Source organism: Bos indicus x Bos taurus, chromosome 25 (genome assembly GCF_003369695.1).
Source record: "Bos indicus x Bos taurus breed Angus x Brahman F1 hybrid chromosome 25, Bos_hybrid_MaternalHap_v2.0, whole genome shotgun sequence".
NCBI classification, from domain to species: domain Eukaryota; kingdom Metazoa; phylum Chordata; class Mammalia; order Artiodactyla; family Bovidae; genus Bos; species Bos indicus x Bos taurus.
Genome location: NC_040100.1, coordinates 25,117,237 through 25,140,479, shown reverse-complemented (window position 1 = coordinate 25,140,479; position 23,243 = coordinate 25,117,237). Strand labels below are relative to the sequence as shown.

At 40.6% G+C, this 23,243-nt stretch overlaps 1 protein-coding gene across 3 annotated transcripts in view; it reads left to right on the top strand.

Annotated features, from left to right (window-relative positions):
* Window positions 1-23,243, top strand: part of IQCK (IQ motif containing K) — a 163,301-nt gene that overhangs the window by 69,858 nt on the left and 70,200 nt on the right. For all 3 annotated transcript variants that reach the window (XM_027528183.1, XM_027528185.1, XM_027528182.1), the window contains one exon: window positions 6,376-6,460. In XM_027528183.1, coding sequence (XP_027383984.1) covers window positions 6,376-6,460 — 85 coding nt within the window. The remainder of the gene's footprint in view (window positions 1-6,375; window positions 6,461-23,243) is intronic.

Below are 23,243 nucleotides of genomic sequence, written 5' to 3'. Positions count from 1 at the left end.
CAGTCACTCAGTCGTGTTCAATTCTCTGCAACCCCATGGAGTGCAGCCCACCAGGCTCCTCTGTCCATGGATTTTCCAGGCAAGAATACTGGAGTGGGTTGCCATTTCCTCCTCCAAGGGATCTTCCCAACCCAGAGACTGAAACTGTGTCCTCTGTGTCTCCTGCATTGATAGGCTGATTCTTTACCACTGCACCATCTGGGAATCCCATTTTGATAACTATATTTTAATATAATTGGTTTGCTTAAAAATCTTATGTATTTACTATTGTATTTTTAAAAATATTATTCAGAGAAGAAATCCAAATTTCCAAAATGTAAAGGGATTATGGCACAAAACAAGCTAAGATCCACTGTAAGAAGTTTGGAAGAGATGAGGAAGGAGGTGGTCTGCTCTTCTCAGACACCCCTGGAGCAGGAAGAAGGACACAGGAAGAGACAGGTCTCCTTAAGTTTCTCCTTAAACCAGTTTGGAGAAAACATGTACTCAGTTACGAAGAGACTAAATAACACAGCAATCTGGGCATATTTATCGAACAGCATAAAATAACCAGCCCTGGTCTTGAAGATGGTTAAATCTGCAGCCCAAGGGTGAGCACAAGGTCTCGCAGTGTATTGTTAGGGAGCACTGTTGACTGGACCCTTATGTGGCTTCCGATGATGGGGTTGGTAAACTGGGACTTGACCCTGTGTTTATGTGGGAGAATGATTCAGCCCCATGCTGGGTAATAACTGTTTTGTTCGTCTCTCAGAGTGGAGTTGGTGGGCGGGTAAGCAAGAGGTTTCTTGGAGCCATTCCTCATGTCATGAAAGGCTGGATTAAAAGAATCCTAGGAGATTCTGGACCTAATGACTAGTCTGGAAGTCCCATTCCAGATAACTTCTACTGCAGGGGTCCCCAACGTCCAGGATCTAATGCCTGGAGGCATTACTAATCACTGATCTGAAGCGGAGCTGATGTAATAATAATAGAAATAAAGTGCACAGTAAAGGTAACACACTTGAATCAAACCACCTCCTACCCCTGGCCCATGGAAAACTGTCATCCACGAAACCAGGCTCTGGTGCCAAAAAAGTTGGGGACCACTACTCTATTGTACTTCTTCCAAATATTTGAGGTTCATTACTCAAGATGGTGATGCCTCCAACATAGAATGTCTGGGAAACCAATTAAGGCTGAGGGCAGGGACTGGGTAATCTCTTGCTGAATACCATGAGTAGAGATTTTCAAATGCCGGCCCTATGAATTGGTGAAAGGTTTTATGAATGATGGTTGATTTAAGGCCTGTGTCATTTTGTAAATGACTGCATCTAGCTTGTTCTTTCATGTTACAAGAAAACAGCTTTATCTTTTACCTAATGAAAAGTGGAACAAATTTTGATTTCAAGATTCAGTTTCAATATAAAGCAAGCCATTCTCCTTTCTGCTTTCTTCTTCATAAATGCCATTTCGGACGAGATCAGGCGCATTTAGAGTGGAATGGCCATAGACCATAAATGCCATTTCAGATGGTAACTTTCATCTTGCAACTGGATGGAGAAATTAATAAAGACTAACTTCTCAGATTCTCTTGTGCATTTTGTGAGTATGCTATAACTTTTCTAGGTCCTGAAAAAGTTTACTGATCCTCCCAAAATTGTGGGGAGCGGGGGAAGAATTGTGTGTGTGTGTGCATGCACATGTGTGTGTATTTATACACACATGTGTACACAGTCAGAAGAATAAATTCTTGTTCCTTCTCAAAATTACAGAATCAATTGTGATTCAAATAGATTTAATTCAGGTTTGAGGGGAAAAAAAAGAGAGGACCTGACAAATGTGCCAATAAGACAATTCTTGGAAACACTTGGCAGTGCTGTTGCCCCGCTGGAATGGTCAAACCTGTTTGCTCAGGGGTGGGGGTCGGGGGTCCAGTTTAAGCCCCTGGGAGCCTCAGCTGCCTTCTCCTGGGATTGACACTCTTGTTTCCCCTCGCCTCCCCAGTTCCCCAAAGATGAGCAGTCACCTCTACTCCATCTCAATTTTTATTTGACCTGAAGCCAGTTGCACTGATTCCAAGAGAGAGAAAAGGGCTTGGCATGGCTTCTATCCTTTTGAGCTGGGCTGCTGAAATGACTAATAATTCATAGGGACTCCTCTCCAAAGATTAAGTTCTCTTCATCTGCCCTGATTCACACTTATTCTTGGTTTGGGAACTAGACAGTTCAGTTCAGTCACTCAGTTGTGTCTGACTCTTTGCAACCCCATGGACTGCAGCACACCAAGCTTCCCTGTCCTTCATCAACTCCCAGAGTTTACTCAAACTCATGTCCATTGTGTTGGTGATACCATCCAATCATCTCATCCTCTGTCGTCCCCTTCTCCTCCTGCCTTCAATCTTTCCCAGCATCAGGGTCTTTTCCAATGAGTCGGTTCTTCGCATAAGATGGCCAAAGTATTGGAATTTCAGCTTCAGCATCAGTCCTTCCAATGAATATTCAGGACTGATTTCCTTTAGGATGGACTGATTTGATCTCCTTGCAGTCCAAGGGACTCTCAAGAATCTTCTCCAACACCACAGTTCAAAAGCATTAATTCTTCAGCACTCAGCTTTCTTTATAGTCCACCTCTAACATCCATACATGACTACTGGAAAAACCATAGCTTTGACTAAACAGACCTTTGTTGGCAAAGAAATATCTCTGCTTTTTAATCTGTCTAGGTTGGTAATAGTTTTTCTTCCAAGGATCAAGTGTCTTTTAGTTTCATGGCTATGGTCACCCTCTGCAGTGATTTTGGAGCCCCCCAAAATAAACTCTTTCACTGTTTCCATTGTTCCCCCATCTATTTGCCATGAAGTGATGGGACCGCATGCCATGATCTCAGTTTTCTGAATGTTGAGTTTGTAAGCCAACTTTTTCACTTTCCTCTCTCACTTTCATCAAGAACTAGACAGAGCCCCATTATTTCATCATGAAAGCCGGGGTGTCATTAAAGGTGGCCTCACATTACTGCTTAAAGGCCTAGTAGAAATCTCATTTCACTTTTTGGAGATGCCATTGTGATGCAAAGTGATTTGGGGTCTCATTATTACCGGAAGCCCTTTGTTGGACTGACTGGGCCTGTCGTGTCCCCAGATTCTCCGTCTCCTCTCCTATCCTACGATTATTCCAAAATGGGGATACAGATACTTTGAGGATTTCTTGGTGTCAGTGCAGAGAAACATACTGAAAACAGGAAAATTGCGGCTCCACAGAAAGGCCCCAGCAAGCCTGCCCTCAGATACCCATGACACACTCCACGTTGTTCTGCTGTCCTGACACTGGATTTCTCAGGCAAATGAACACCTGCCAAGTTATTGCTGTAAGAATTAATCAAGAGAGCATTTTCAATGATTACAACTTCTCCTTGCTCATTTTTTTTCCTTCCAGGCAAATGGCTGTGCTTTCCTCTGTTGAACACTCACAGCTGCTAGACCCTGAATTCTATGTGAAAGAATTTTTGAGTTGTCCTCCTCTTTTCTGTGGACCACTTCCTGTGGCCCCTTTCCTGGGCAGTTTAAATTCTCAGCAGGAAAGGGTCAGTGACCTTGAATGACCCGTGTCACCCCTCTATGCCTGAGTTTCTTCACTCTAAAAGAAGGACAACAACAGCTCATTATTAACGTGAGGATTTAATGAAACAGTGCGTGGAAAGAGCCCAGCACACTGGGCCAAGCAGAGGCTCATCCCACAAGGATTTATTGAGTGTCTTCTATGTGCCAGACATGCTCCCAACTGCTGGAAATGCCAGAGGAGCAAACGCAGGCCCACTTTCTGCTCTCATGGAGCTTTCAGTCCAGTTGAGGATTTGGGTGTTAATTAAACAATCACACAGATTTGTAACTCCAAATTGGGCCAAGAACTAGGAAGGAAAATTATACAGTGGCCCTGATCTAATCAAAGCACATCGTTTCATAACGTTTGAGTGGTGATTAGAAGAAAGAATACGAGTAAACTGGGAGAAAGAGGTCTCAGCCCCAACGCGCCTTTGAGCACATTAGGAAAAAGGGCCTCTGCCCTGGAACAGAAGTGGCAGAGCATGTGCTGGGGCTTCAGTGCCTCTGGCCCATCTGCCAGGAGCCCTTGAGCAGAGAACAACTTGTACAACTATATGCCGTGATCTGGCTGGAAGTAAGAGGATATTGGAGACAGAAGAAAGCCCCTCTGCCAAGGCCCTGAGGTGGGAGGGCACACTGGGGGAGATGAAAGGGGCCCCTCTGGTTGGAGCCAAGGAGCAAGGCTGGTGGGAGGGGAGTCAGGGTGCTCTGAGCACATGTCAGCTGGCATTGATGCATGATAGCATTATTCTCACGAAGTCACTGCCAGCCCACCAAGGTCTCCTCAGAAACACCAAGGTTTCTCTAGACGCTGTTGATTTTTAACTAGTGAAAGCAAATTCATTCAGGGGTGTGATTTGCTGGCGTCACAACTGAGATTTATAGAATAAGGGCAATGTACAAGGAGGGACGTTTAATGGGAAAGCAGGGAGACCGTGTGCCTCCAGAAAGACAGAAATGCTCTCTTAAAGCCCAGAAAACTAGATATTAGGCAAAAAGAAGTGGGAACAAAAAACAGAACAAACAAACAAAAAAGCAAATAACAGCACAGCATTAGGGAAAGGTTTCTCACAGCACTATCATTTGGAGGTTGTAATTCTCTCTCCAAAGAAGTAGACTCTCCTTTCCTTGGCCTCTTAAAAAAGACCCGCCCAGCTGGAGACCCAGGACCTGGCAACACTGCCTTTGCTAGAAATGGTCCTGATCGCCCCTCAGGTTCTTTCTGGCTTTGATGTCTTTGATTTTGGAGTAATCCAAAAGAGTATTCATTAATTCACACAAATATACTGTATCAAGGGTGGAATTTTTTGTTGTTGTTTTTAAGTCTGAGTGTAGTGGGAAATAAAACCCCAGATCCTAGAGAATTGTGCATTGTTGCCTGTTAGCTCTGGAGTCTGTCGGGCTGGACATCTGCAAACGGTGGCCCAGCAGAGTTCTGGTGTCAGCACAAATTGTGAGGGAAGCCTGGGCTTGGGGAACTGGGTGAGTCTGGATCCAGATGCTGATAGGCCACTTACAAGCTGTGTGACCCTGAGCAGGTTCGTCAACCTCTCTCCATACTCAGTGAGAGTGGCTGTAAACGCAAGTGATGGCTGTCATTAGGGAGAGCCTTGCAGCCAGGACTCTCAGGGATCCCCCACATGCAAAGTCATTTCTGGGGATCCTGCCTGGAAAGCAGCCTCCATGCCACCTACATTCTTTCAGGGATTTATTTCTTTGCATTATATCTGAAAAGTCTTGACTTTGGGTCTTTCAGAGATAGCAGTGCTTTGGGGAAACATAAGGAATCAGAATTAAGTCAAACTTGTAAAATCTTGTCAGCAGTTAGTAATCTCTAAACAGCTTTTAGGAAATAAACAACAACAAAAAAAAGAGCATTTAGTCATTTTAAATGTGGTATCCATGATCAGAAATCCCATCATAGTCATAGAATTCCACAAGAGCAGACACTGTCAATTTATCCAGCATTTGAGATATTTTATTGCTCGTTAAGATGTAATAGAACTTAACTTTAAAATGTGCTTGACTTAAAACCATATTAAACCGGAATGTACATCAATCAGACAAAATTGAAATATTTCAGGAAAGAAATGAGCTACTTAATTTCCCTCCCAAAAGAGCCCTTTTTTATGTCTCAGTCATGATGCTATATCTAAAGGTGGCTTCTGCTTTTTCTTTTACTTTATGGTCACATATGCAGCTTTCCAGGAGAAGGAAATGGCAACCCACTCCAGTATTCTTGCTTGGAGAATCCTGTGGACAGAGGAGCCTGGCAGGCTACTGTCCATAGGGTCACACAGAGTCGGGTACAACTGAAGCGCCTTAGCATGCATGCATGCATTGGAAAAGGCAATGGCAACCCACTCCAATATTCTTGCCTGGAGAATCCCAGGGACAGAGGAGACTGATGGGCTGCCGTCTATGGGGTCGCACTGAGTCAGACATGACTAAAGCGACTTAGCAGCAGCAGCAGCATGCAGCTTTCCAACCTGAGGCCTTCAAAGCAGAGCAGGCTAATAGTGATTTAAGAGTATGCTGGAGGGTATGCTGCTAGTAAGAGCCTAGCAGAGCAGGCTAATAGTGATTTAAGAGTTAAAAAAAAAAAAATTCCATCCAAGATTTTAAAACAAAGAAATGCTAACTCAAGCCTAAACTTTTCTATGAAAAATGACATTGTTGCTTTCTAAGAATGGGACTGGATGAGGCACTTAATCAGAGAGGCCATTATGTTGTCAAAGGCTCTGCTGAGGCTGTAAGACAGATTCTCATGGGCTTATGATCATTTTATTGCCTTTCAGCCCACGGCCGGCAATCCCACTCTCCCTCCTGCTGACAGAATCGGAAGCGGCACTCTACATTCAGTCCTTCTGGAGAGCCTATCTGGTAAGCGTCATGTGCAATTTTGGCATTTCATCTGATGGGGAGTTTGTGTACTGTGAAGGACTCAAGGGAAAACCTGTAGATGAATTTGAAACACAGGTTAGGATAGCTAACATCCAGACCTTGGAAATAGGATTCTCTGTAAAACAGGTCTTAAAGAGTAATTTAGAATTTCTACCAAAACTTATTTCACAATTGTCATTAAAGCTACCCTGCAACCTTTTTAAAATTTTACTTTTTATTGAGGTAAGAGTTGACTCATTGGAAAAGACTCTGATGCTGGGAGGGATTGGGGGCAGGAGGAGAAGGGGATGACAGAGGATGAGATGGCTGGATGGCACCACTGACTTGATGCCATGATGGACTCGATGGACGTGAGTCTGAGTGACCTCCAGGAGTTGGTGATGGACAGGGAGGCCTGGCGTGCTGCGATTCATGGGGTCGCAAAGAGTCGGACACGACTGAGCGACTGAACTGAACTGAACTGAACTTTAGTTTATAACACTTTTTATGTTTCGTGTGTATGACATATTCCTGCCTTATATGCACTACAGCATGCTCACCAACAGAAATTTTGTTTCCATCCATCACCCTACAGTTGATCTCCTTTACCCTCTTCACCCTCCCCCAGCCTCTTCCCCTCTGGTAATCTATATCAACATATTGGTTTGGTTTGGTTCATTTATTTTATGTTTTGGTTTGCCTGTTTTTTTTTTTTTTTTTATTCCACATATAAGTGAAATTATACAAAATTTGTCTTCATCTTACTTAGCGTAATACCCTCAAGGTCTAACCATGTTATTGCAAGTGGCAGGATTTCTTTTTTTGTGTGACTGAGTAATATTTCAGTGTGTGTGTGTGTGTATTACATCTTTACCCATTCATCCATTGATGGGCACTTATTTTGTTTCCCTATCTTGGCTATTGTGAACAATGCTGTGGTGAAAATAGAGGTGTGTATATATATATATATATATATTCAAATTAGTGTTTTCATATTCTTTGGATAATTACCCAGAAGTGGAATAGCGGGATCATATGATGTTCTATTTTTATGTTTTTGAGGGATCCTAATGTGTTCCACAGTGGTTTCACCAGTTTACATTCTCACCAACAGGGCACAAGGTTTCCCTTTTCTCCACATCCTTATCAACACTCATTATTTCTTGACTTTTTGATGATACCCATTACAATAAGGATGCTGAACATCTTTGCATGAGCCTATTGACCATATTTATGTCTTCTTTGTAAAATATCTATTCATCTCTCTGTCTTTTTAAAAAGAGTTTTGCTGTTGTCATTGTTGAATTGTGTAAGTTCTTTGTATATTTTGGATATTAACCCCTTATCAGATATATGATTTGCAAATACCATCTCTCATTCGGAAGATTATCTTTTTGTTTTGTTGATGGTTTCCTTCTCTGTGCAAAAGCTTTTGAGTTTGATGTAGTACCATTTTTTTTTTTCTTTTGTCTCCCTTGCCTGAGGAGACATATCCAGAAATATATTGCTAAGACCAAAGTCAAAGATCATACTTCCTATATTTTTTCCTAGGAGTTTTATCATTTCAAGTCTTGCATTCATTCAAGTATTTAGTTCATTTTGAGTTGATTTTTGTGTGTGGTGAATATTGGACTACTTTCCTTTTTTAGTATGTGACCATTCAGTTTTCCCAACAACGTTTATTGAAGAGACTATCCTTTCTCCACTGGATGTTCTTTGCTCCTTTTTTTTTTTAAATTTATTTATTTATTTTACTTTACAATATTGTATTGGTTTTGCCATACATTGACTTGAATCCGCCATGAATATACATGTGTTCCCCATCCTGAACCCCCCTCCCACCTCCCTCCCCATCCCATCCCTCTGGGTCATCCCAGTGCACCAGACCCGAGCACCCTGTCTCATGCATCAAACCTGGACTGGCGATTCGTTTCACATATGATATTTTACATGTTTCAATGCCATTCTCCCATATCATCCCACCCTCGCCCTCTTCCACAGAGTCCAAAAGACTGTTCAATGTATCTGTGTCTCTTTTGCTGTCTCGCATACAGGGTTATCATTACCATCTTTCTAAATTCCATATATATGCGTTAGTATACTGTATTGGTGTTTTTCTTTCTGGCTTACTTCACTCTGTATAATAGGCTCCAGTTTCATCCATCTCATTAGAACTGATTCAAATGTGTTCTTTTTAATGGCTGAGTAATACTCCATTGTGTATATGTACCACAGCTTTCTTATCCATTCATCTGCTGATGGACATCTAGGTTGCTTCCATGTCCTGGCTATTATAAACAGTGCTGCGATGAACATTGGGGTACACATGTCTCTTTCAGTTCTGGTTTCCTCAGTGTGTATGCCCAGCAGTGGGATTGCTGGGTCATATGGCAGTTCTATTTCCAGTTTTTTAAGGAATCTCCACACTGTTCTCCATAGTGGCTGTACTAGTTTGCATTCCCACCAACAGTGTAAGAAGGTTCCCTTTTCTCCACACCCTCTCTAGCATTTATTGCTTGTAGACTTTTGGATCGTAGCCATTCTGACTGGTGTGAAATGGTACCTCATTGTGGTTTTGATTTGCATTTCTCTGATAATGAGTGATGTTGAGCATCTTTTCATGTGTTTGTTAGCCATCTGTATGTCTTCTTTGGAGAAATGTCCGTTTAGTTCTTTGGCCCATTTTTTGACTGGGTCTTTTATTTTTCTGGAATTGAGCTGCAGGAGTTGCTCGTATATTTTTGAGATTAATTCTTTGTCAGTTGCTTCATTTGCTATTATTTTCTCCCATTCTGAAGGCTGTCTTTTCACCTTGCTTATAGTTTTCTTTGTTGTGCAGAAGCTTTTAATTTCAATTATGTCCCATTTGTTTATTTTTGCTTTTATTTCCAATATTCTGGGAGGTGGGTCATAGAGGATCCTGCTGTGGTTTATGTCGGAGAGTGTTTTGCCTATGTTCTCCTCTAGGAGTTTTATAGTTTCTGGTCTTACATTTAGATATTTAATCCATTTTGAGTTTATTTTTGTGTATAGTGTTAGAAAGTGTTCTAGTTTCATTCTTTTACAAGTGGTTGACCAGTTTTCCCAGCACCACTTGTTAAAGAGATTGTCTTTTCTCCATTGTGTATTCTTGACTCCTTTGTCAAAGATAAGGTGTCCAAAGGTGTGTGGATTTATCTCTGGGCTTTCTATTTTTTTCCTTTGATCTATATTTCTGTCTTTGTGCCAGTACCAAACTGTCTTGATGACTGTGGCTTTGTAGTAGAGCCTGAAGTTAGGCAGGTTGATTCCTCCAGTTCCATTCTTCTTTCTCAAGATTGCTTTGGCTATTCGAGGTTTTTTGTATTTCCATACAAATTGTGAAATTATTTGTTCTAGTTCTCTGAAAAATACCGTTGGTAGCTTGATGGGGATTGCATTGAATCTATAGATTGCTTTGGGTAGTATACTCATTTTCACTACATTGATTTTTCTGATCCACGAACACGGTGTATTTCTCCATCTATTTGTGTCCTCTTTGATTTCTTTCGCCAGTGTTTTATAGTTTTCTATATATAGGTCTTTTGTTTCTTTAGGTGAATATATTCCTAAGTATTTTATTCTTTTTGTTGCAATGGTGAATGAAATTGTTTCCTTAATTTCTCTTTCTGTTTTTTCATTGTTAGTGTATAAGAATGCAAGGGATTTCTGTGTGTTGATTTTATATCTTGCAACTTTACTATACTCATTGATTAGCTCTAGTAATTTTCTGGTGGAGTCTTTAGGGTTTTCTATGTAGAGGATCATGTCATCTGTAAACAGTGAGAGTTTTACTTCTTCTTTTCCAATCTGGTTTCCTTTTATTTCTTTTCCTGCTCTGATTGCTGTGGCCAAAACTTCCAAAGCTATGTTGAATAGTAGTGGTGAGAGTGGGCACCCTTTTCTTGTTCCTGATTTTAGGGGAAATGCTTTCAATTTTTCACCATTGAGGATAATGTTTGCTGAGGGTTTGTCATATATAGCTTTTATTATGTTGAGGTATGTTCCTTCTATTCCTGCTTTCTGGAGGGTTTTTATCATAAATGGATGTTGAATTTTGTCAAAGGCTTTCTCTGCATCTATTGAGATAATCATATGGCTTTTATTTTTCAATTTGTTAATGTGGTGTATTACATTGATTGATTTGCGGATATTGAAGAATCCTTGCATCTCTGGGATAAAGCCCACTTGGTCATGATGTATGGTCTTTTTAATATGTTCTTGGATTCTGTTTGCTAGAATTTTGTTAAGGATTCTTGCATCTATGTTCATCAGTGATATTGGCCTGTAGTTTTCTTTCTTTCTTTCTTTTTTTTTTCGTGGCATCTTTGTCAGGTTTTGGTATTAGGGTGATGGTGACCTCATAGAATGAGTTTGGAAGTTGACCTTCCTCTGCAATTTTCTGGAAGAGTTTGAGTAGGATAGGTGTTAGTTCTATAAATTTTTGGTAGAATTCAGCTGTGAAGCCATCTGGTCCTGGGCTTTTTGTTTGTTGGAAGATTTCTGATTACAGTTTTAATTTCTGTGCTTGTGATGGGTCTGTTAAGATTTTCTATTTCTTCCTGGTTCAATTTTGGAAAGTTGTATTTTTCTAAGAATGTGTCCATTTCTTCCAAGTTGTCCATTTTATTTGCATATAGTTGCTGGTAATAGTCTCTTATGATCCTTTGTATTTCTGTGTTGTCTCTTGTGATCTCTCCATTTTCATTTCTAATTTTGTTGATTTGATTTTTCTCCCTTTGTTTCTTGATGAGTCTGGCTAAGTCAATTTTATATATCTTCTCAAAGAACCAGCTTTTGGTTTTGTTGATTTTTACTATGACATCTTTTGTTTCCTTTGCATTTATTTCTGCCCTAAGTTTTAAGATTTCTTTCCTTCTACTAGCCCTGGGGTTCTTCATTTCTTCCTTTTCAAGTTGCTTTAGATTTAGGTTATTTATTTGATCTGTTTCTTGTTTCTTGAGGTAAGCCTGTATTGCTATGAACCTTCCCCTTAGTACTGCTTTTACAGTGTCCCATAGGTTTTGGGTTGTTGTGTTTTCTTTTTCATTCGTTTCTATGCATATTTTGATTTCTTTTTTATTTCTTCTGTGATTTGTTGGTTATTCAGCAGCGTATTGTTCAGCCTCCATATGTTGGGATTTTTAATAGTTTTTCTCCTGTAATTGACATATAATCTTACTGCATTGTGGTCAGAAAAGATGCTTAGAATGATTTCAATTTTTTTGAATTTACTAAGGCTAGATTTATGGCCCAGGATGTGATCTATCCTGGAGAAGGTTCTGTGTGTGCTTGAGAAAAAGGTGAAATTCATTATTTTGAGGTGAAATGTCCTATAGATATCAATTAGATCTGACTCATCTATTGTATCAAGTTTGTGTTTTCTTGTTAATTTTCTGTTTAGTTGATCTATCCATAGGTGTGAGTAGGGTATTAAAGTCTCCCACTATTATTGTGTTATTGTTAATTTCCCCTTTCATACTTGTTAGCATTTGTCTTACATATTGTGGTGCTCCTATGTTGGGTGCATATATATTTATGATTGTTATATCTTCTTCTTGGATTGATCCTTTGATCATTATGTAGTGTCCATCTTTGTCTCTTTTCACAGCCTTTGTTTTAAAGTCTATTTTATCTGATATGAGTATTGCTTTCTTTTGGTCTCTATTTGCATGGAATTTATTTTTCCAGCCCTTCACTTTCAGTCTGTATGTGTCCCTTGTTTCGAGGTGCATCTCTTGTAGACAACATATATAGGGGTCTTGTTTTTGTATCTATTCAGCCAGTCTTTGTCTTTCGGTTGGGGCATTCAACCCATATACATTTAAGGTAATTATTGATACATATGATCCCGTTGCCATTTACTTTATTGTTTTGGGTTTGAGTTTATACACCCTTTCTGTGTTTTCTGTATAGAGAAGATCCTTTAGCATTTGTTGGAGAGCTGGTTTGGTGGTGCTGAATTCTCTCAGCTTTTGCTTGTCTGTAAAGCTTTTGATTTCTCCTTCATATTTGAATGAGATCCTTGCTGGGTACAGTAATCTGGGCTGTAGGTTATTTTCTTTCATCACTTTAAGTATGTCCTGCCATTCCCTTCTGGCCTGAAGAGTTTCTATTGAAAGATCAGGTGTTATCCTGATGGGAATCCCCTTGTGTGTTATTTGTTGTTTTTCCCTTGCTGCTTTTAATATTTGTCCTTTATGTTTGATCTTTGTTAATTTGATTAATATGTGTCTTGGGGTGTTTCACCTTGGGTTTATCCTGTTTGGGACTCTCTGGGTTTCTTGGACTTGGGTGATTATTTCCTTCCCGATTTTAGGGAAGTTTTCAACTATTATCTCCTCAAGTATTTTCTCATAGTCTTTCTTTTTGTCTTCTTCTTCTGGGACTCCTATGATTCGAATGTTGGGGTGTTTAACATTGTCCCAGAGGTCTCTGAGGTTGTCCTCATTTCTTTTAATTATTTTTTCTTTTTTCCTCTCTGTTTCATTTTTTTCTACCATTCTATCTTCTACCTCACTTATTCTATCTTCTGCCTCTGTTATTCTACTGTTGGTTCCCTCCAGAGTGTTTTTGATCTCATCTATTACATTATTCATTATATATTGACTCTTTTTTATTTCTTCTAGGTCCTTGTTAAACCTTTCTTGCATCTTCTTGATCCTTGTCTCCAGGCTATTTATCTGTAACTCCAATTTGTTTTCAAGATTTTGGATCATTTTCACTATCATTATTCTGAATTCTTTATCTGGTAGATTCCCTATCTCTTCCTCTTTTGTTTGGTTTGGTGGGCATTTATCCTGTTCCTTTACCTGCTGAGTATTTCTCTGCCTTTTCATCTTGTTTATATTGCTGTGTTTGGGGTGGCCTTTCTATATTCTGGCAGTGGTGGTTTCTCTTTATTGTGGAGGTTCCTCACTGTGGGTGGGGTTGGATAGGTGGCTTGTCAAGGTTTTCTGTTTAGGGAAGCTTGTGTCAGTGTTCTGGTGGGTGGAGCTGGATATCTTCTTTCTGGAGTGCAATGAAGTGTCCAGTAATAAGTTTTGAGATGTCAGTGGGTTTGGTGTGACTTTGGTCAGCCTGTGTATTGAGGCTCAGGGTTATGTTCCTGTGTTGCTGGAGAATTTGCATGGGATGTCTTGCTCTGGAGCTTGTTGGCCCTTGGGTGGTACTTGGTTTCAGTGTAGGTATGGAGGCATTTGATTAGCTCCTATTGATTAATGTTCCCTAGATTCAGGAGTTCTCAGGATTTGGACTTAAGCCTCCTTCCTCTGGTTTTCAGTCTTATTCTTACAGTAGCCTCAAGACTTCTCCATCTATACAGCACTGATGATAAAACATCTAGGTTAATGATGAAAAGTTTCTCCACAGTGAGGGACACCCAGAGAGGTACACAGACTTACATGGAGAAGAGAAGAGGGAGGAGGGAGATAGAGGTGACCAGGAAGATAAAGGGGGAATCAAAAAGGGAGAGATCAAGCTAGCTAGTAATCACTTCCCTATGTGCTTTCCACAATCTGGATCCCTCAGAGATGTTCATGGAGTTACACAGAGAAGAGAATAGGGAGGAAGGAGACAGAGGTAGCCAGGAGGATAAAAGGGGGAATCAAAAGAAGAGAGACAGATCCAGCCAGTAATCAGTTCCCTAAGTGTTCTCCACAGCCCAGAACACCGAGTTGGGTAGAGAAGAAAAGGGGGAGGGGGGAGATAGAGGCAACCTGGTGGAGAAAAAGGAGAGTCAAAAAAAGGGGAGAGAGCAATCAGGCCAGTGATCTCGCTCCCAAGTAAAAATCGGTATTGAAGATTGGGTTCTTAAAGGTACAAATTTGATAACAAATACCAAAAAACAAAGAATAAAAATCTTGAGTAGAGCTTAGATTCTCAAAAATACAATAAAAACAAACAAAAACAAACAACAACAAAAACAAAGTCACAGAAGTTATGAAATATATATATATATGAAATTTGCTTTAAAAATGAGGTCTTTTTTTTGCAAGGTAATAGTAGGTTATAAAAATGAAAATTAAAGGAGTAATGGGGACTTAAAAATAACAAATAAAATAAAATAAAAAAATAAAATGACAATAGTAAAAGTATATCTAAGACTTTTTCTGGAGCTGTTGCTTACAGTGTGGGGTCAGTTCATTTGCAGATAGTTCCTTGGTCCAGCTTGTACTTCTCATGGTCTGTAGGTCCCTTCCTATGTAGTCAGTGCTAAGTACAGGGTTTTAATCTATTGCACCTGTCACTTCCAAAGCAGTTCCCTCTGCTTATTTTAGCTTCTTCTGTTTGCTGGTCTCTTAAGTGTCTAATTTCCGCCCTAACACAAAGGGCGCGATGGTGGTCACTTTTTTTTAGGCTCGCTTGTTCAGTTGTGCTTTGGGGAGGGAAGAACACTGCAAACAAATATCACTGGTGTGTGTTCACAGTGATTCAGCCACACTGGGTTTGCCCCCGCTCATGGCATGTGTGCTTTCCCAGTCTACACTGCTCAGACTCTAGGTTGCTCTGCCAGGAACTGTCTGATGCAGGCCCTGGTTTTCATGCACTTCTCAGGTCTAAGCTACTCAGGTTCAGGTTCTCAGGTACTCCACAAAGGCACAGACTTGGTTGGGCCTGCGTTTTGCTCCCGTCCCAGGTCCAAGTAGGTTAGGTGACCAGTTCCTTGGCGTGCGTAGTCGCCCCCAGTTGAAGTCTGTGACTTATCCCCTCCCCTATCCCAGCCACTTGGTTTTCTGGGTATACAATGGGCACACCTTGTGTCTCTTCTGGGAAGCTGATCTCTGGCTGTGACCCTCCTGGCAGATGTGGACCCTCCAGAATCCCAAGAAGTCTTGGTTAGCAATGAAGTCTGCTTGCAGTTTGATATAGGATGCCTCTCTGGGGTCGCGATTGCCCCCTTCTGGCTCTGGCTGCCCTCACCTGCCTGTCTCTGGTGAGGGATGGGCCAGTCCACAGCCGGCTGGCTCTGCTCAGTCCTTTGTTCTGTGAGCATGCCTGGCGGCGGTTAGGGCTTTTCGCGGGATCGTAGGATAGCTATCCCACAGTCTGGATTGCTATCTCAAGCTAGTTCCCTCAGATTGCCCTCAGGGCATTCAGGCCTGGTCCTTATCGTAAGCAATGCTGCCCGCTCCTCCCTGTCTCTCCCCCACTTGCTAGTGGGAGATGCGAGCATCTGGGCTGTTGCACTGCTGAGAGTTGCTGTTAGGCACGTAATCTGTGGGTTTTAATTATTTATTTATTTTTCCTCCTGGTTATTTTGCCCTCTGAGATTCCAAGGCTTGCCACAGACCCGCTGGAGAGAGTGTTTCCTGGTGTTTGGAAACTTCTCTCTTTTTCAAGACTCCCTTCCCGGGACGAATCTCCATCCCTACCTCTTTTGTCTCTCTTTTTATCTTTTATATTTTGTCCTACCTCCTTTCGAAGACAATGGGCTGTTTTTCTGGGTGCCTGATGTCCTATGCCAGCATTCAGAAGTTGTTCTGTGGAATTTGCTTGGCGCTCAAATGTTCTTTCGATGAATTTGTGGGGGAGAAAGTGGTCTCCCATCCTATTCTTCTGCCATCTTAGGACCCCTACCTGCTCCTTTGTTGTAAATTAGTTATCCATATATGTATGGTTTTATTTCTGGGCTCTCATTTATGTTCCATTGATCTGTGTAACTGTCTTTCTGCCAACACCATGCTGTTTTGATTACTATAACTTTTTAATATAGCTTGAAATCAGCTTTGTTCATTTTTCTCAGGATTGCTTTGGCTATTTGGAGTCTTTTGTGATTCCATATAAATTTTAGGATTTTAAATTCTATTTCTGTGAAAAATGTCCTTGGAATTTTGATAAGGATCATATTGAATCTGTCTGCATAGGTAATATTGACATTTTAACCATGTTAATGCTTCCAATCCATAAGCATGAAAATCTGTCCATTTATTTGTGTATTATTCAATTTCTTTCAACAATCTCTTATAGTTTTTAGACTACAAGTCTTTTGCCTCTTCAGTTAAATTTATTCCAAGATATTTTATCCTTTTTGTTGTTATCTTAAATGGGATTGTTTTCTTAATTTCTCTTCCTGCTACCTAATTGTTTGCATGTAGAAATGCAATAGATTTTTGTATATTGATTTTGTACCCTGTAACTTTACTGTATTCATTTATTTTTTTATTTATTATTTTTTAATATTTTTTGTAGCATCTTCAGGATTTTCTATATATAAAATCATGCCATCCTCATGTTGTAGCAGTTTTACTTCATCCTTTCCAATTAGAATGTCTTTTATTTCTTTTTCTTGCCTAGTTGCTTGGGTTAGGACTTCTAATACTATGATGAATAAAAGTGGTGAGAACGGGCATCCTTGTCTTGTTCTTGATTTTAGAGGGGGAATGTTACTAATCCAAACTCAGGTTTTCTCACCAGACGCACAGCAAAACCAGTCTACTGGCACTGGGCTGTGGTGAAGGAGAGTATAGTATTTATTGCAGGAAACCGAACAAGGGGAATGGGCAGCTAATGCTCAAAGACCCGGACTCCCTGGGAAAGATTTATAGAGACAGTGTTAGAGGTGAAAGTCGCAGGGAACCTAATCAGCTCATAGGCAATTTTCTGATTGGTAGACAGCGAGGGTGGAATTTCAGGAAGCTCCATCATCAGTTTTCCAACTCCAGCTGGGGTCTATGAATATAGGGCCAGTGGTTTTGACCTGGTGGGGATCTAGTTTTTACTACCTTTAATATTAATTTTTTCTTAAAATTAACAAAAACCTTTACTTCCTTAAACACTCTGAAGGAAAAATATAGTCTCCCACTATAGGAAGTAAAAAATTCCTGAGTGTAGTATTGTATACATAAGATTTACCATTTTAACCAATTTTGTGTACAGTTCAGTGGCATTAAGTACACTTGCATTGTTTTGCAATCATCACTACCATTCATCTTTCTAAACTGAAACTCTGTATCCATTAACTCCCTATTCTTCCCTCTCCCAGCCTCTGGCAACCACTTTTCTACTTTCTGTCTCTATGACTACTCTAAGAACCTCAGGTAAAAGTGGAGTCATATAGAATTTATCCTTTTGGTTTATTTCACTTGGCAAAATGTCCTCAAGTTTCATCTATATTGTAGCATGTGTCAGAACCTCCTCCCTTTTTAAAGTCTGAATAATATTCTTGCCAGGAAGTTTTAAAATCCAGAAATCTGATACCCTCACTTGTTGTCATAAAACCATCCAGACATTCATGAAATATTTTTAAACTGACCACATGAACAGAAATGTCACATGGTATGAAGAACTATTTGTAGTAAACCATTCTTGAGAGTTGTGATGATATAATCAGCATTATAAATAGGTTCTGATAGTTACTTCTTGACATTAAGCACTTCTGTAGAAGCAGACATTTTCTTCTTTCAAAATACTACATTAATGGTTAGAAAGCCAGATTGTTTCAACATGCAAAACTGGAGTTTTTAAAAATCTATTTGGATATTGTGAATGAAATCTGGTCCTTTCATAGTCTCCTTTCTGAAGTGTGTTTGGTGATAAGCCAAACTACCACATCAATGGTGCCCTTCTGCTTATGAAATATTGGATGCAATAGGTACCAACTGATAGAGAAAACTGTTCTTTTGCGATGTTCATATGAGGTTCTCATGGGCCATAACGACTGAAATTTCTTTAATGATTTAGGAGGCAGAGACCAGATAAATCCACTGAATATTTATTCTGTCTAAATAAGCACCTGGTATCATGCCTTCTGCCCATTTGTTTTGTTTTATTCTGTCTAACTCAGCCTAGACACAAGCGTGGCATGTAGTCTTCCCTTCCTCCCAACATCAATTCCCCCTCCACTGTGACAACTGAGAATCGCAGAGGTCATCAATCATTAACATTATTTGATGAACAATACAATGCAAAGTTGCTCCAGCAGCTACCTTTGTGGCTTTGCAAAGTTAAAAAATCAGAGATCCTGCAAAGAACAATGAGAATCTGTGCAGTTATCCCTTTGTTAATAGTGAACTGACCTGGGGCAAATGAGGTGCCCCTAAAGAGAAACATCTTGGTGTAAACAAAGCATAAAAAATCTAGAGTTGTACAGGGTCCCCCTTCCCCTCTGGCCTGAGACAGCTTGGGTGCAATTCATTCAGGAACATGGACACTCAAGTATTGCATTCCCCTGGCTACAGGGGTTAGTTTGCGATAAGCAGGGGAGGCCCAGTCACGCCAAGTGAAACTCCATTCTGGGATTCTACTAGGAGTTGTTGCGACAGAGCAGCTTGATAGCCTGCTAAGAGACTAGGCTATTAACAACCATCTCACCACTGTGTGAAGAGCCTTCAGGAGAAGTGACCGCAGAGGCAAGCAAAGCTGAGAGACCAAGGAAGGGGCCTGAGTAGTCTGGACGAGGATGTGGCTGAAGCATCTAGATTCAGCTGTGCCACTGAATCCTCTCCCAGATGGATTTCTGTCACAGCTAAAGTCCTCACAATTACAATTTTCAACATAAAATTTCTAGACTGTTGATTACTTGCACATGAAAGAGGTTCTTAGCACAAAATAAAAATCTGGGTTCACTTGTGCAGAGTTACCATCCCAGTTTGTCCCAGAGAAAGACTGGCCTGTATCAACTGGAGGCTTGACTAGAGAGGGAACACTTACCCCAAGGAAAACCTATCTATTTTTTTATTGTGTAAGTAATACTTTGCTATTGTGGAAAAAGATAATACTTAAACTTTTAAAAATTTATGATTCATTCATCCTTTTAGAATTTTTCCTATCCATATAAAAAGATTTTTTAAAAACCCCAAAAAACTGTGCTGATAAACACTGTTTTGTGCCTGCTCTCTTCCTTTAAAAACATATTGGGAATATCTTTGCCATTGCACCAAGTTCTATTGCACACATTTAAATGACTCTGTGATAGTCCTTTCTGTAAGTGCACCAAACCATGATTTAACCATAGTTGTTTGGACATTCTAGTTTTCTCTCATTTATAAGATATATTATGAAAAGCATCCTTGCTCATATGTCTTTGCATACATATCTGATTTTCTCTGTAAGAATAATTACTTGAAGTGGAATAGATGGCTCCAAAAGTAAGCACCTTTTTTAGGAGCTTTGGTTATTATTGCTAAATTATTCTCCAGAGAGGCTAGAGTTTTATTAGCCTCTAGACCTACTTTCATGCAGCAACAATGTATGCAAGTATGCACTAAGTATAGGTTTTGATGGCAGAGTGGAGAGAGGAAGAAGAAAGATATTGGGAGCATGAAGCGCTCCTAAGAAGGATAACGTTGCATGGCTATTGTACTGGAAGAAAATATTTTAAAATCATATATCTGATAAGGAATTAATATTTAGAATGTATAGAGAACTCACAAAACTCAACAACAGCAACAACCAAAAGAACAACCTGATTCAAAAATGGGCAAACAACTTGAATGGACTTTTCTCCAAAGAAGATATATGAATGGCCAACAGGTACATGAAAATATTCTCAACATCACTAATCATTAGAGAAATGCAAATCAAAACCACATTGAAAAGCAATCTCACACTCATTAGGATGGCCATTATTAGAAAAATGGAAAACAATAAATGTTGGCAAGGATATAGAGAAACTGGGATCCTGTGCACTACTGGTGTGAATTTAAGATGGTACAGTCATTATGAAAAAAGAGTATGGAGGCTCAAAAAACTAAAAATAGAATTACCATGCTGCTAAAGTCGCTTCAGTCGTGTCTGACTCTGTGCGACCCCATAGACGGCAGCCCACCAGGTTCCCCCATCCCTGGGATTCTCCAGGCAAGAACACTGGAGTGGGTTGCCATTTCCTTCTCCAATGCATGAAAGTGAAAAAGTGAAAGTGAAGTCGCTCAGTTGTGTCCAACTCTTCGCGACCACATGGACTGCAGCCTACCGGGCTCCTCCATCCATGGGATTTTCCAGGCAAGAGTACTGGAGTGGGGTGCCATCACCTTCTCCTAGAATTACCATATAACCCAGCAATTCCATTTCCAGGTATGTATCCAAAAGAATTGAAAGCAAGATCTTTTTTATTAATTTATTTATTTTTAATTGGAGGATCAGTTCAGTTCGGTTCAGTCGCTCAGTTGTGTCCGACTCTTTGTGACCCCATGAACTGCAGCATGCCAGGCCTCCCTGTCCATCACCAACTCCCGGAGTTCATCCAAACTCATGTCCATCGAGTTGGTGATGCCATCCAGCCATCTCATCTTCTGTCTTCCCCTTCTCCTCCTGCCCCCAATCCCTCCCAGCATCAGAGTCTTTTCCAGTGAGTCAACCCTTCACATGAGGTGGCCAAAGTATTGGAGTTTCAGCTTTAGCATCAGTCCTTCCAAAGAACATCCAGGACTGATCTCCTTTAGAATGGACTGGTTGGATCTCCTTGCAGTCCAAGGGACCCTCAAGAGTATTCTCCAACACCACAATTCAAAACCATCAATTCTTCAGTGCTCAACTTTCTTCACAGTCCAACTTTCACATCCATACATGACCACTGGAAAAACCATAGCCTTGACCAAATGGACCTTTGTTGGCAAAGTAATGTCTCTGCTTTTCAGTATGCTATCTAGGTTGGTCATAACTTCCCTTCCAAGGAGTAAGCATCTTTTAATTTCATGGCTGCAGTCACCATCTGCAGTGATTTTGGAGCCCAGAAAAATAAAGTCTGACACTGTTTCCACTGTTTCCCCATCTATTTGCCATGAAGTGATGGAACCAGATGCCATGATCTTCGTTTTCTGAATGTTGAGCTTTAAGCCAACCTTTTCACTCTCCTCTTTCACTTTCATCAAGAGGCTTTTGAGTTCCTCTTCACTTTCTGCCATAAGGGTGGTGTCATCTGCATATCTGAGGTTATTGATATTTCTCCCGGCAATCTTGATTCCAGCTTGTGCTTCTTCCAGTCCAGCATTTCTCATGATGTACTCTGCATATAAGTTAAATAAGCAGGGTGACAATATACAGCCTTGATATACTCCTTTTCCTATTTTGAACCAGTCTGCTGTTCCATGTCCAGTTCTAACTGTTGCTTCCTGACCTGCATATGGGTTTCTCAAGAAGCAGGTCAGGTGGTCTGGTATTCCCATCTCTTTCAGAATTTTCCACAATTTATTGTGATCCACACAGTCAAAGGCTTTGGCATAGTCAATAAAGCAGAAATAGATGTTTTTATGGAACTCTCTTGCTTTTTCCATGATCCAGCAGATGTTGGCAATTTGGTCTCTGGTTCCTCTGCCTTTTCTAAAACCAGCAGAACATCTGGAAATTCACAGTTCACATACTGCTGAAGCCTGGTTTGGAGAATTTTGAACATTACTTTACTAGCGTGTGAGATGAGTGTTGGTTTCTGCCATATATCAACATGAATCAGCATTGGTATATATATGTCCCCTCCCTCTGGAGCCTCTGTCCCACCTCCCATTCCATTCCACCCCTCTAGGCTGTCACAGAGCACTAGGTTTGAGCTCCCTGCATCCTACAGAAAATTCCCACTGGCTACTTATTATACATATGGTAATGTGTATGTTTCAGTGTTGAAAGCAAGGTCTTGAAGTCACATTTGTACACCCAGGTTTGTAGCATTATTCACAGATGCTAAAATGTGGAAGCAATGCAAGTGCCCATTGGTGGGTAAATGAATAAGCAAAATGTTGTACTATACTTACAATGGAATGTTACTCAGACTTAAAAAGGAAGGAAGTTGTGATATATGCTACAACATGGGTGAGCCTTGAGGACGTTATACTGAGTGAAATAAGCCAGTCACAAAAGGACAAATACTGTATGATTCCACTTATATGAGGTGGTTAAAATAGTCAAAATCATAAAGACAGAAAATACGATGGTAACTGCCAAGAAGGAGGGGTGAATGGAAAGTTATTGTTTAGTGAGTACAGAGTTTAAGTTTTTCAAGATGAAAGGATTATGAGGGTGATGGTGGTGATGGTTGCACAATATTATGTGGTATTTAATATCACTGCACTGTACACTTAAAAATGGTTAAGATGGTAAATGTTATGTAATATATATTTTACCATAGTAAAGAAAAGGAAACAAACAAACGAAAGATATGGCTATTCCAGGGTGTTTTAATTTGATTTGTCTTGACTTTTTCCCCTAAGGAAACACTTCTTTCTTAGGTCATTCAGTTCAGTTCAGTTCAGTCGCTCAGTCGTGTCCGACTCTTTGTGACCCCATGAATCACAGCACACCAGGCCTCCCTGTCCATCACCAACTCCTGGAGTTCATTCAACTCATGTCCATCAAGTCAGTGATGCCATCCAGCCATCTCATCCTCTGTCGTCCCCTTCTCCTCCTGCCCCCAATCCCTCCCAGCATCAGAGTCTTTTCCAATGAGTCAACTCTTCGCATGAGGTGGCCAAAGTACTGGAGTTTCAGCTTTAGCATCATTCCTTCCAATTAGAGATGACCTAATGGAGAAGGCAGTGGCAACCCACTCCAGTACTTTTGATTGGAAAATCCCATGGATGGAGGAGCCTCGTAGGGTGCAGTCCATGGGGTCGCTAGGAGTCGGGCACGACTGAGCGACTTCACTTTGACTTTTCACTTTCACTTTTCACTTTCATGCATTGGAGAAGGAAATGGCAACCCACTCCAGTATTCTTGCCTGGAGTATCCCAGAGACAGAGGAGCCTAGTGGGCTGCCATCTATGGGGTCGCAGAGTTGTACACGACTGAAGTGACTTAGCAGCAATAGCAGCAGCATATAGTTAGATAGAAAATGAAT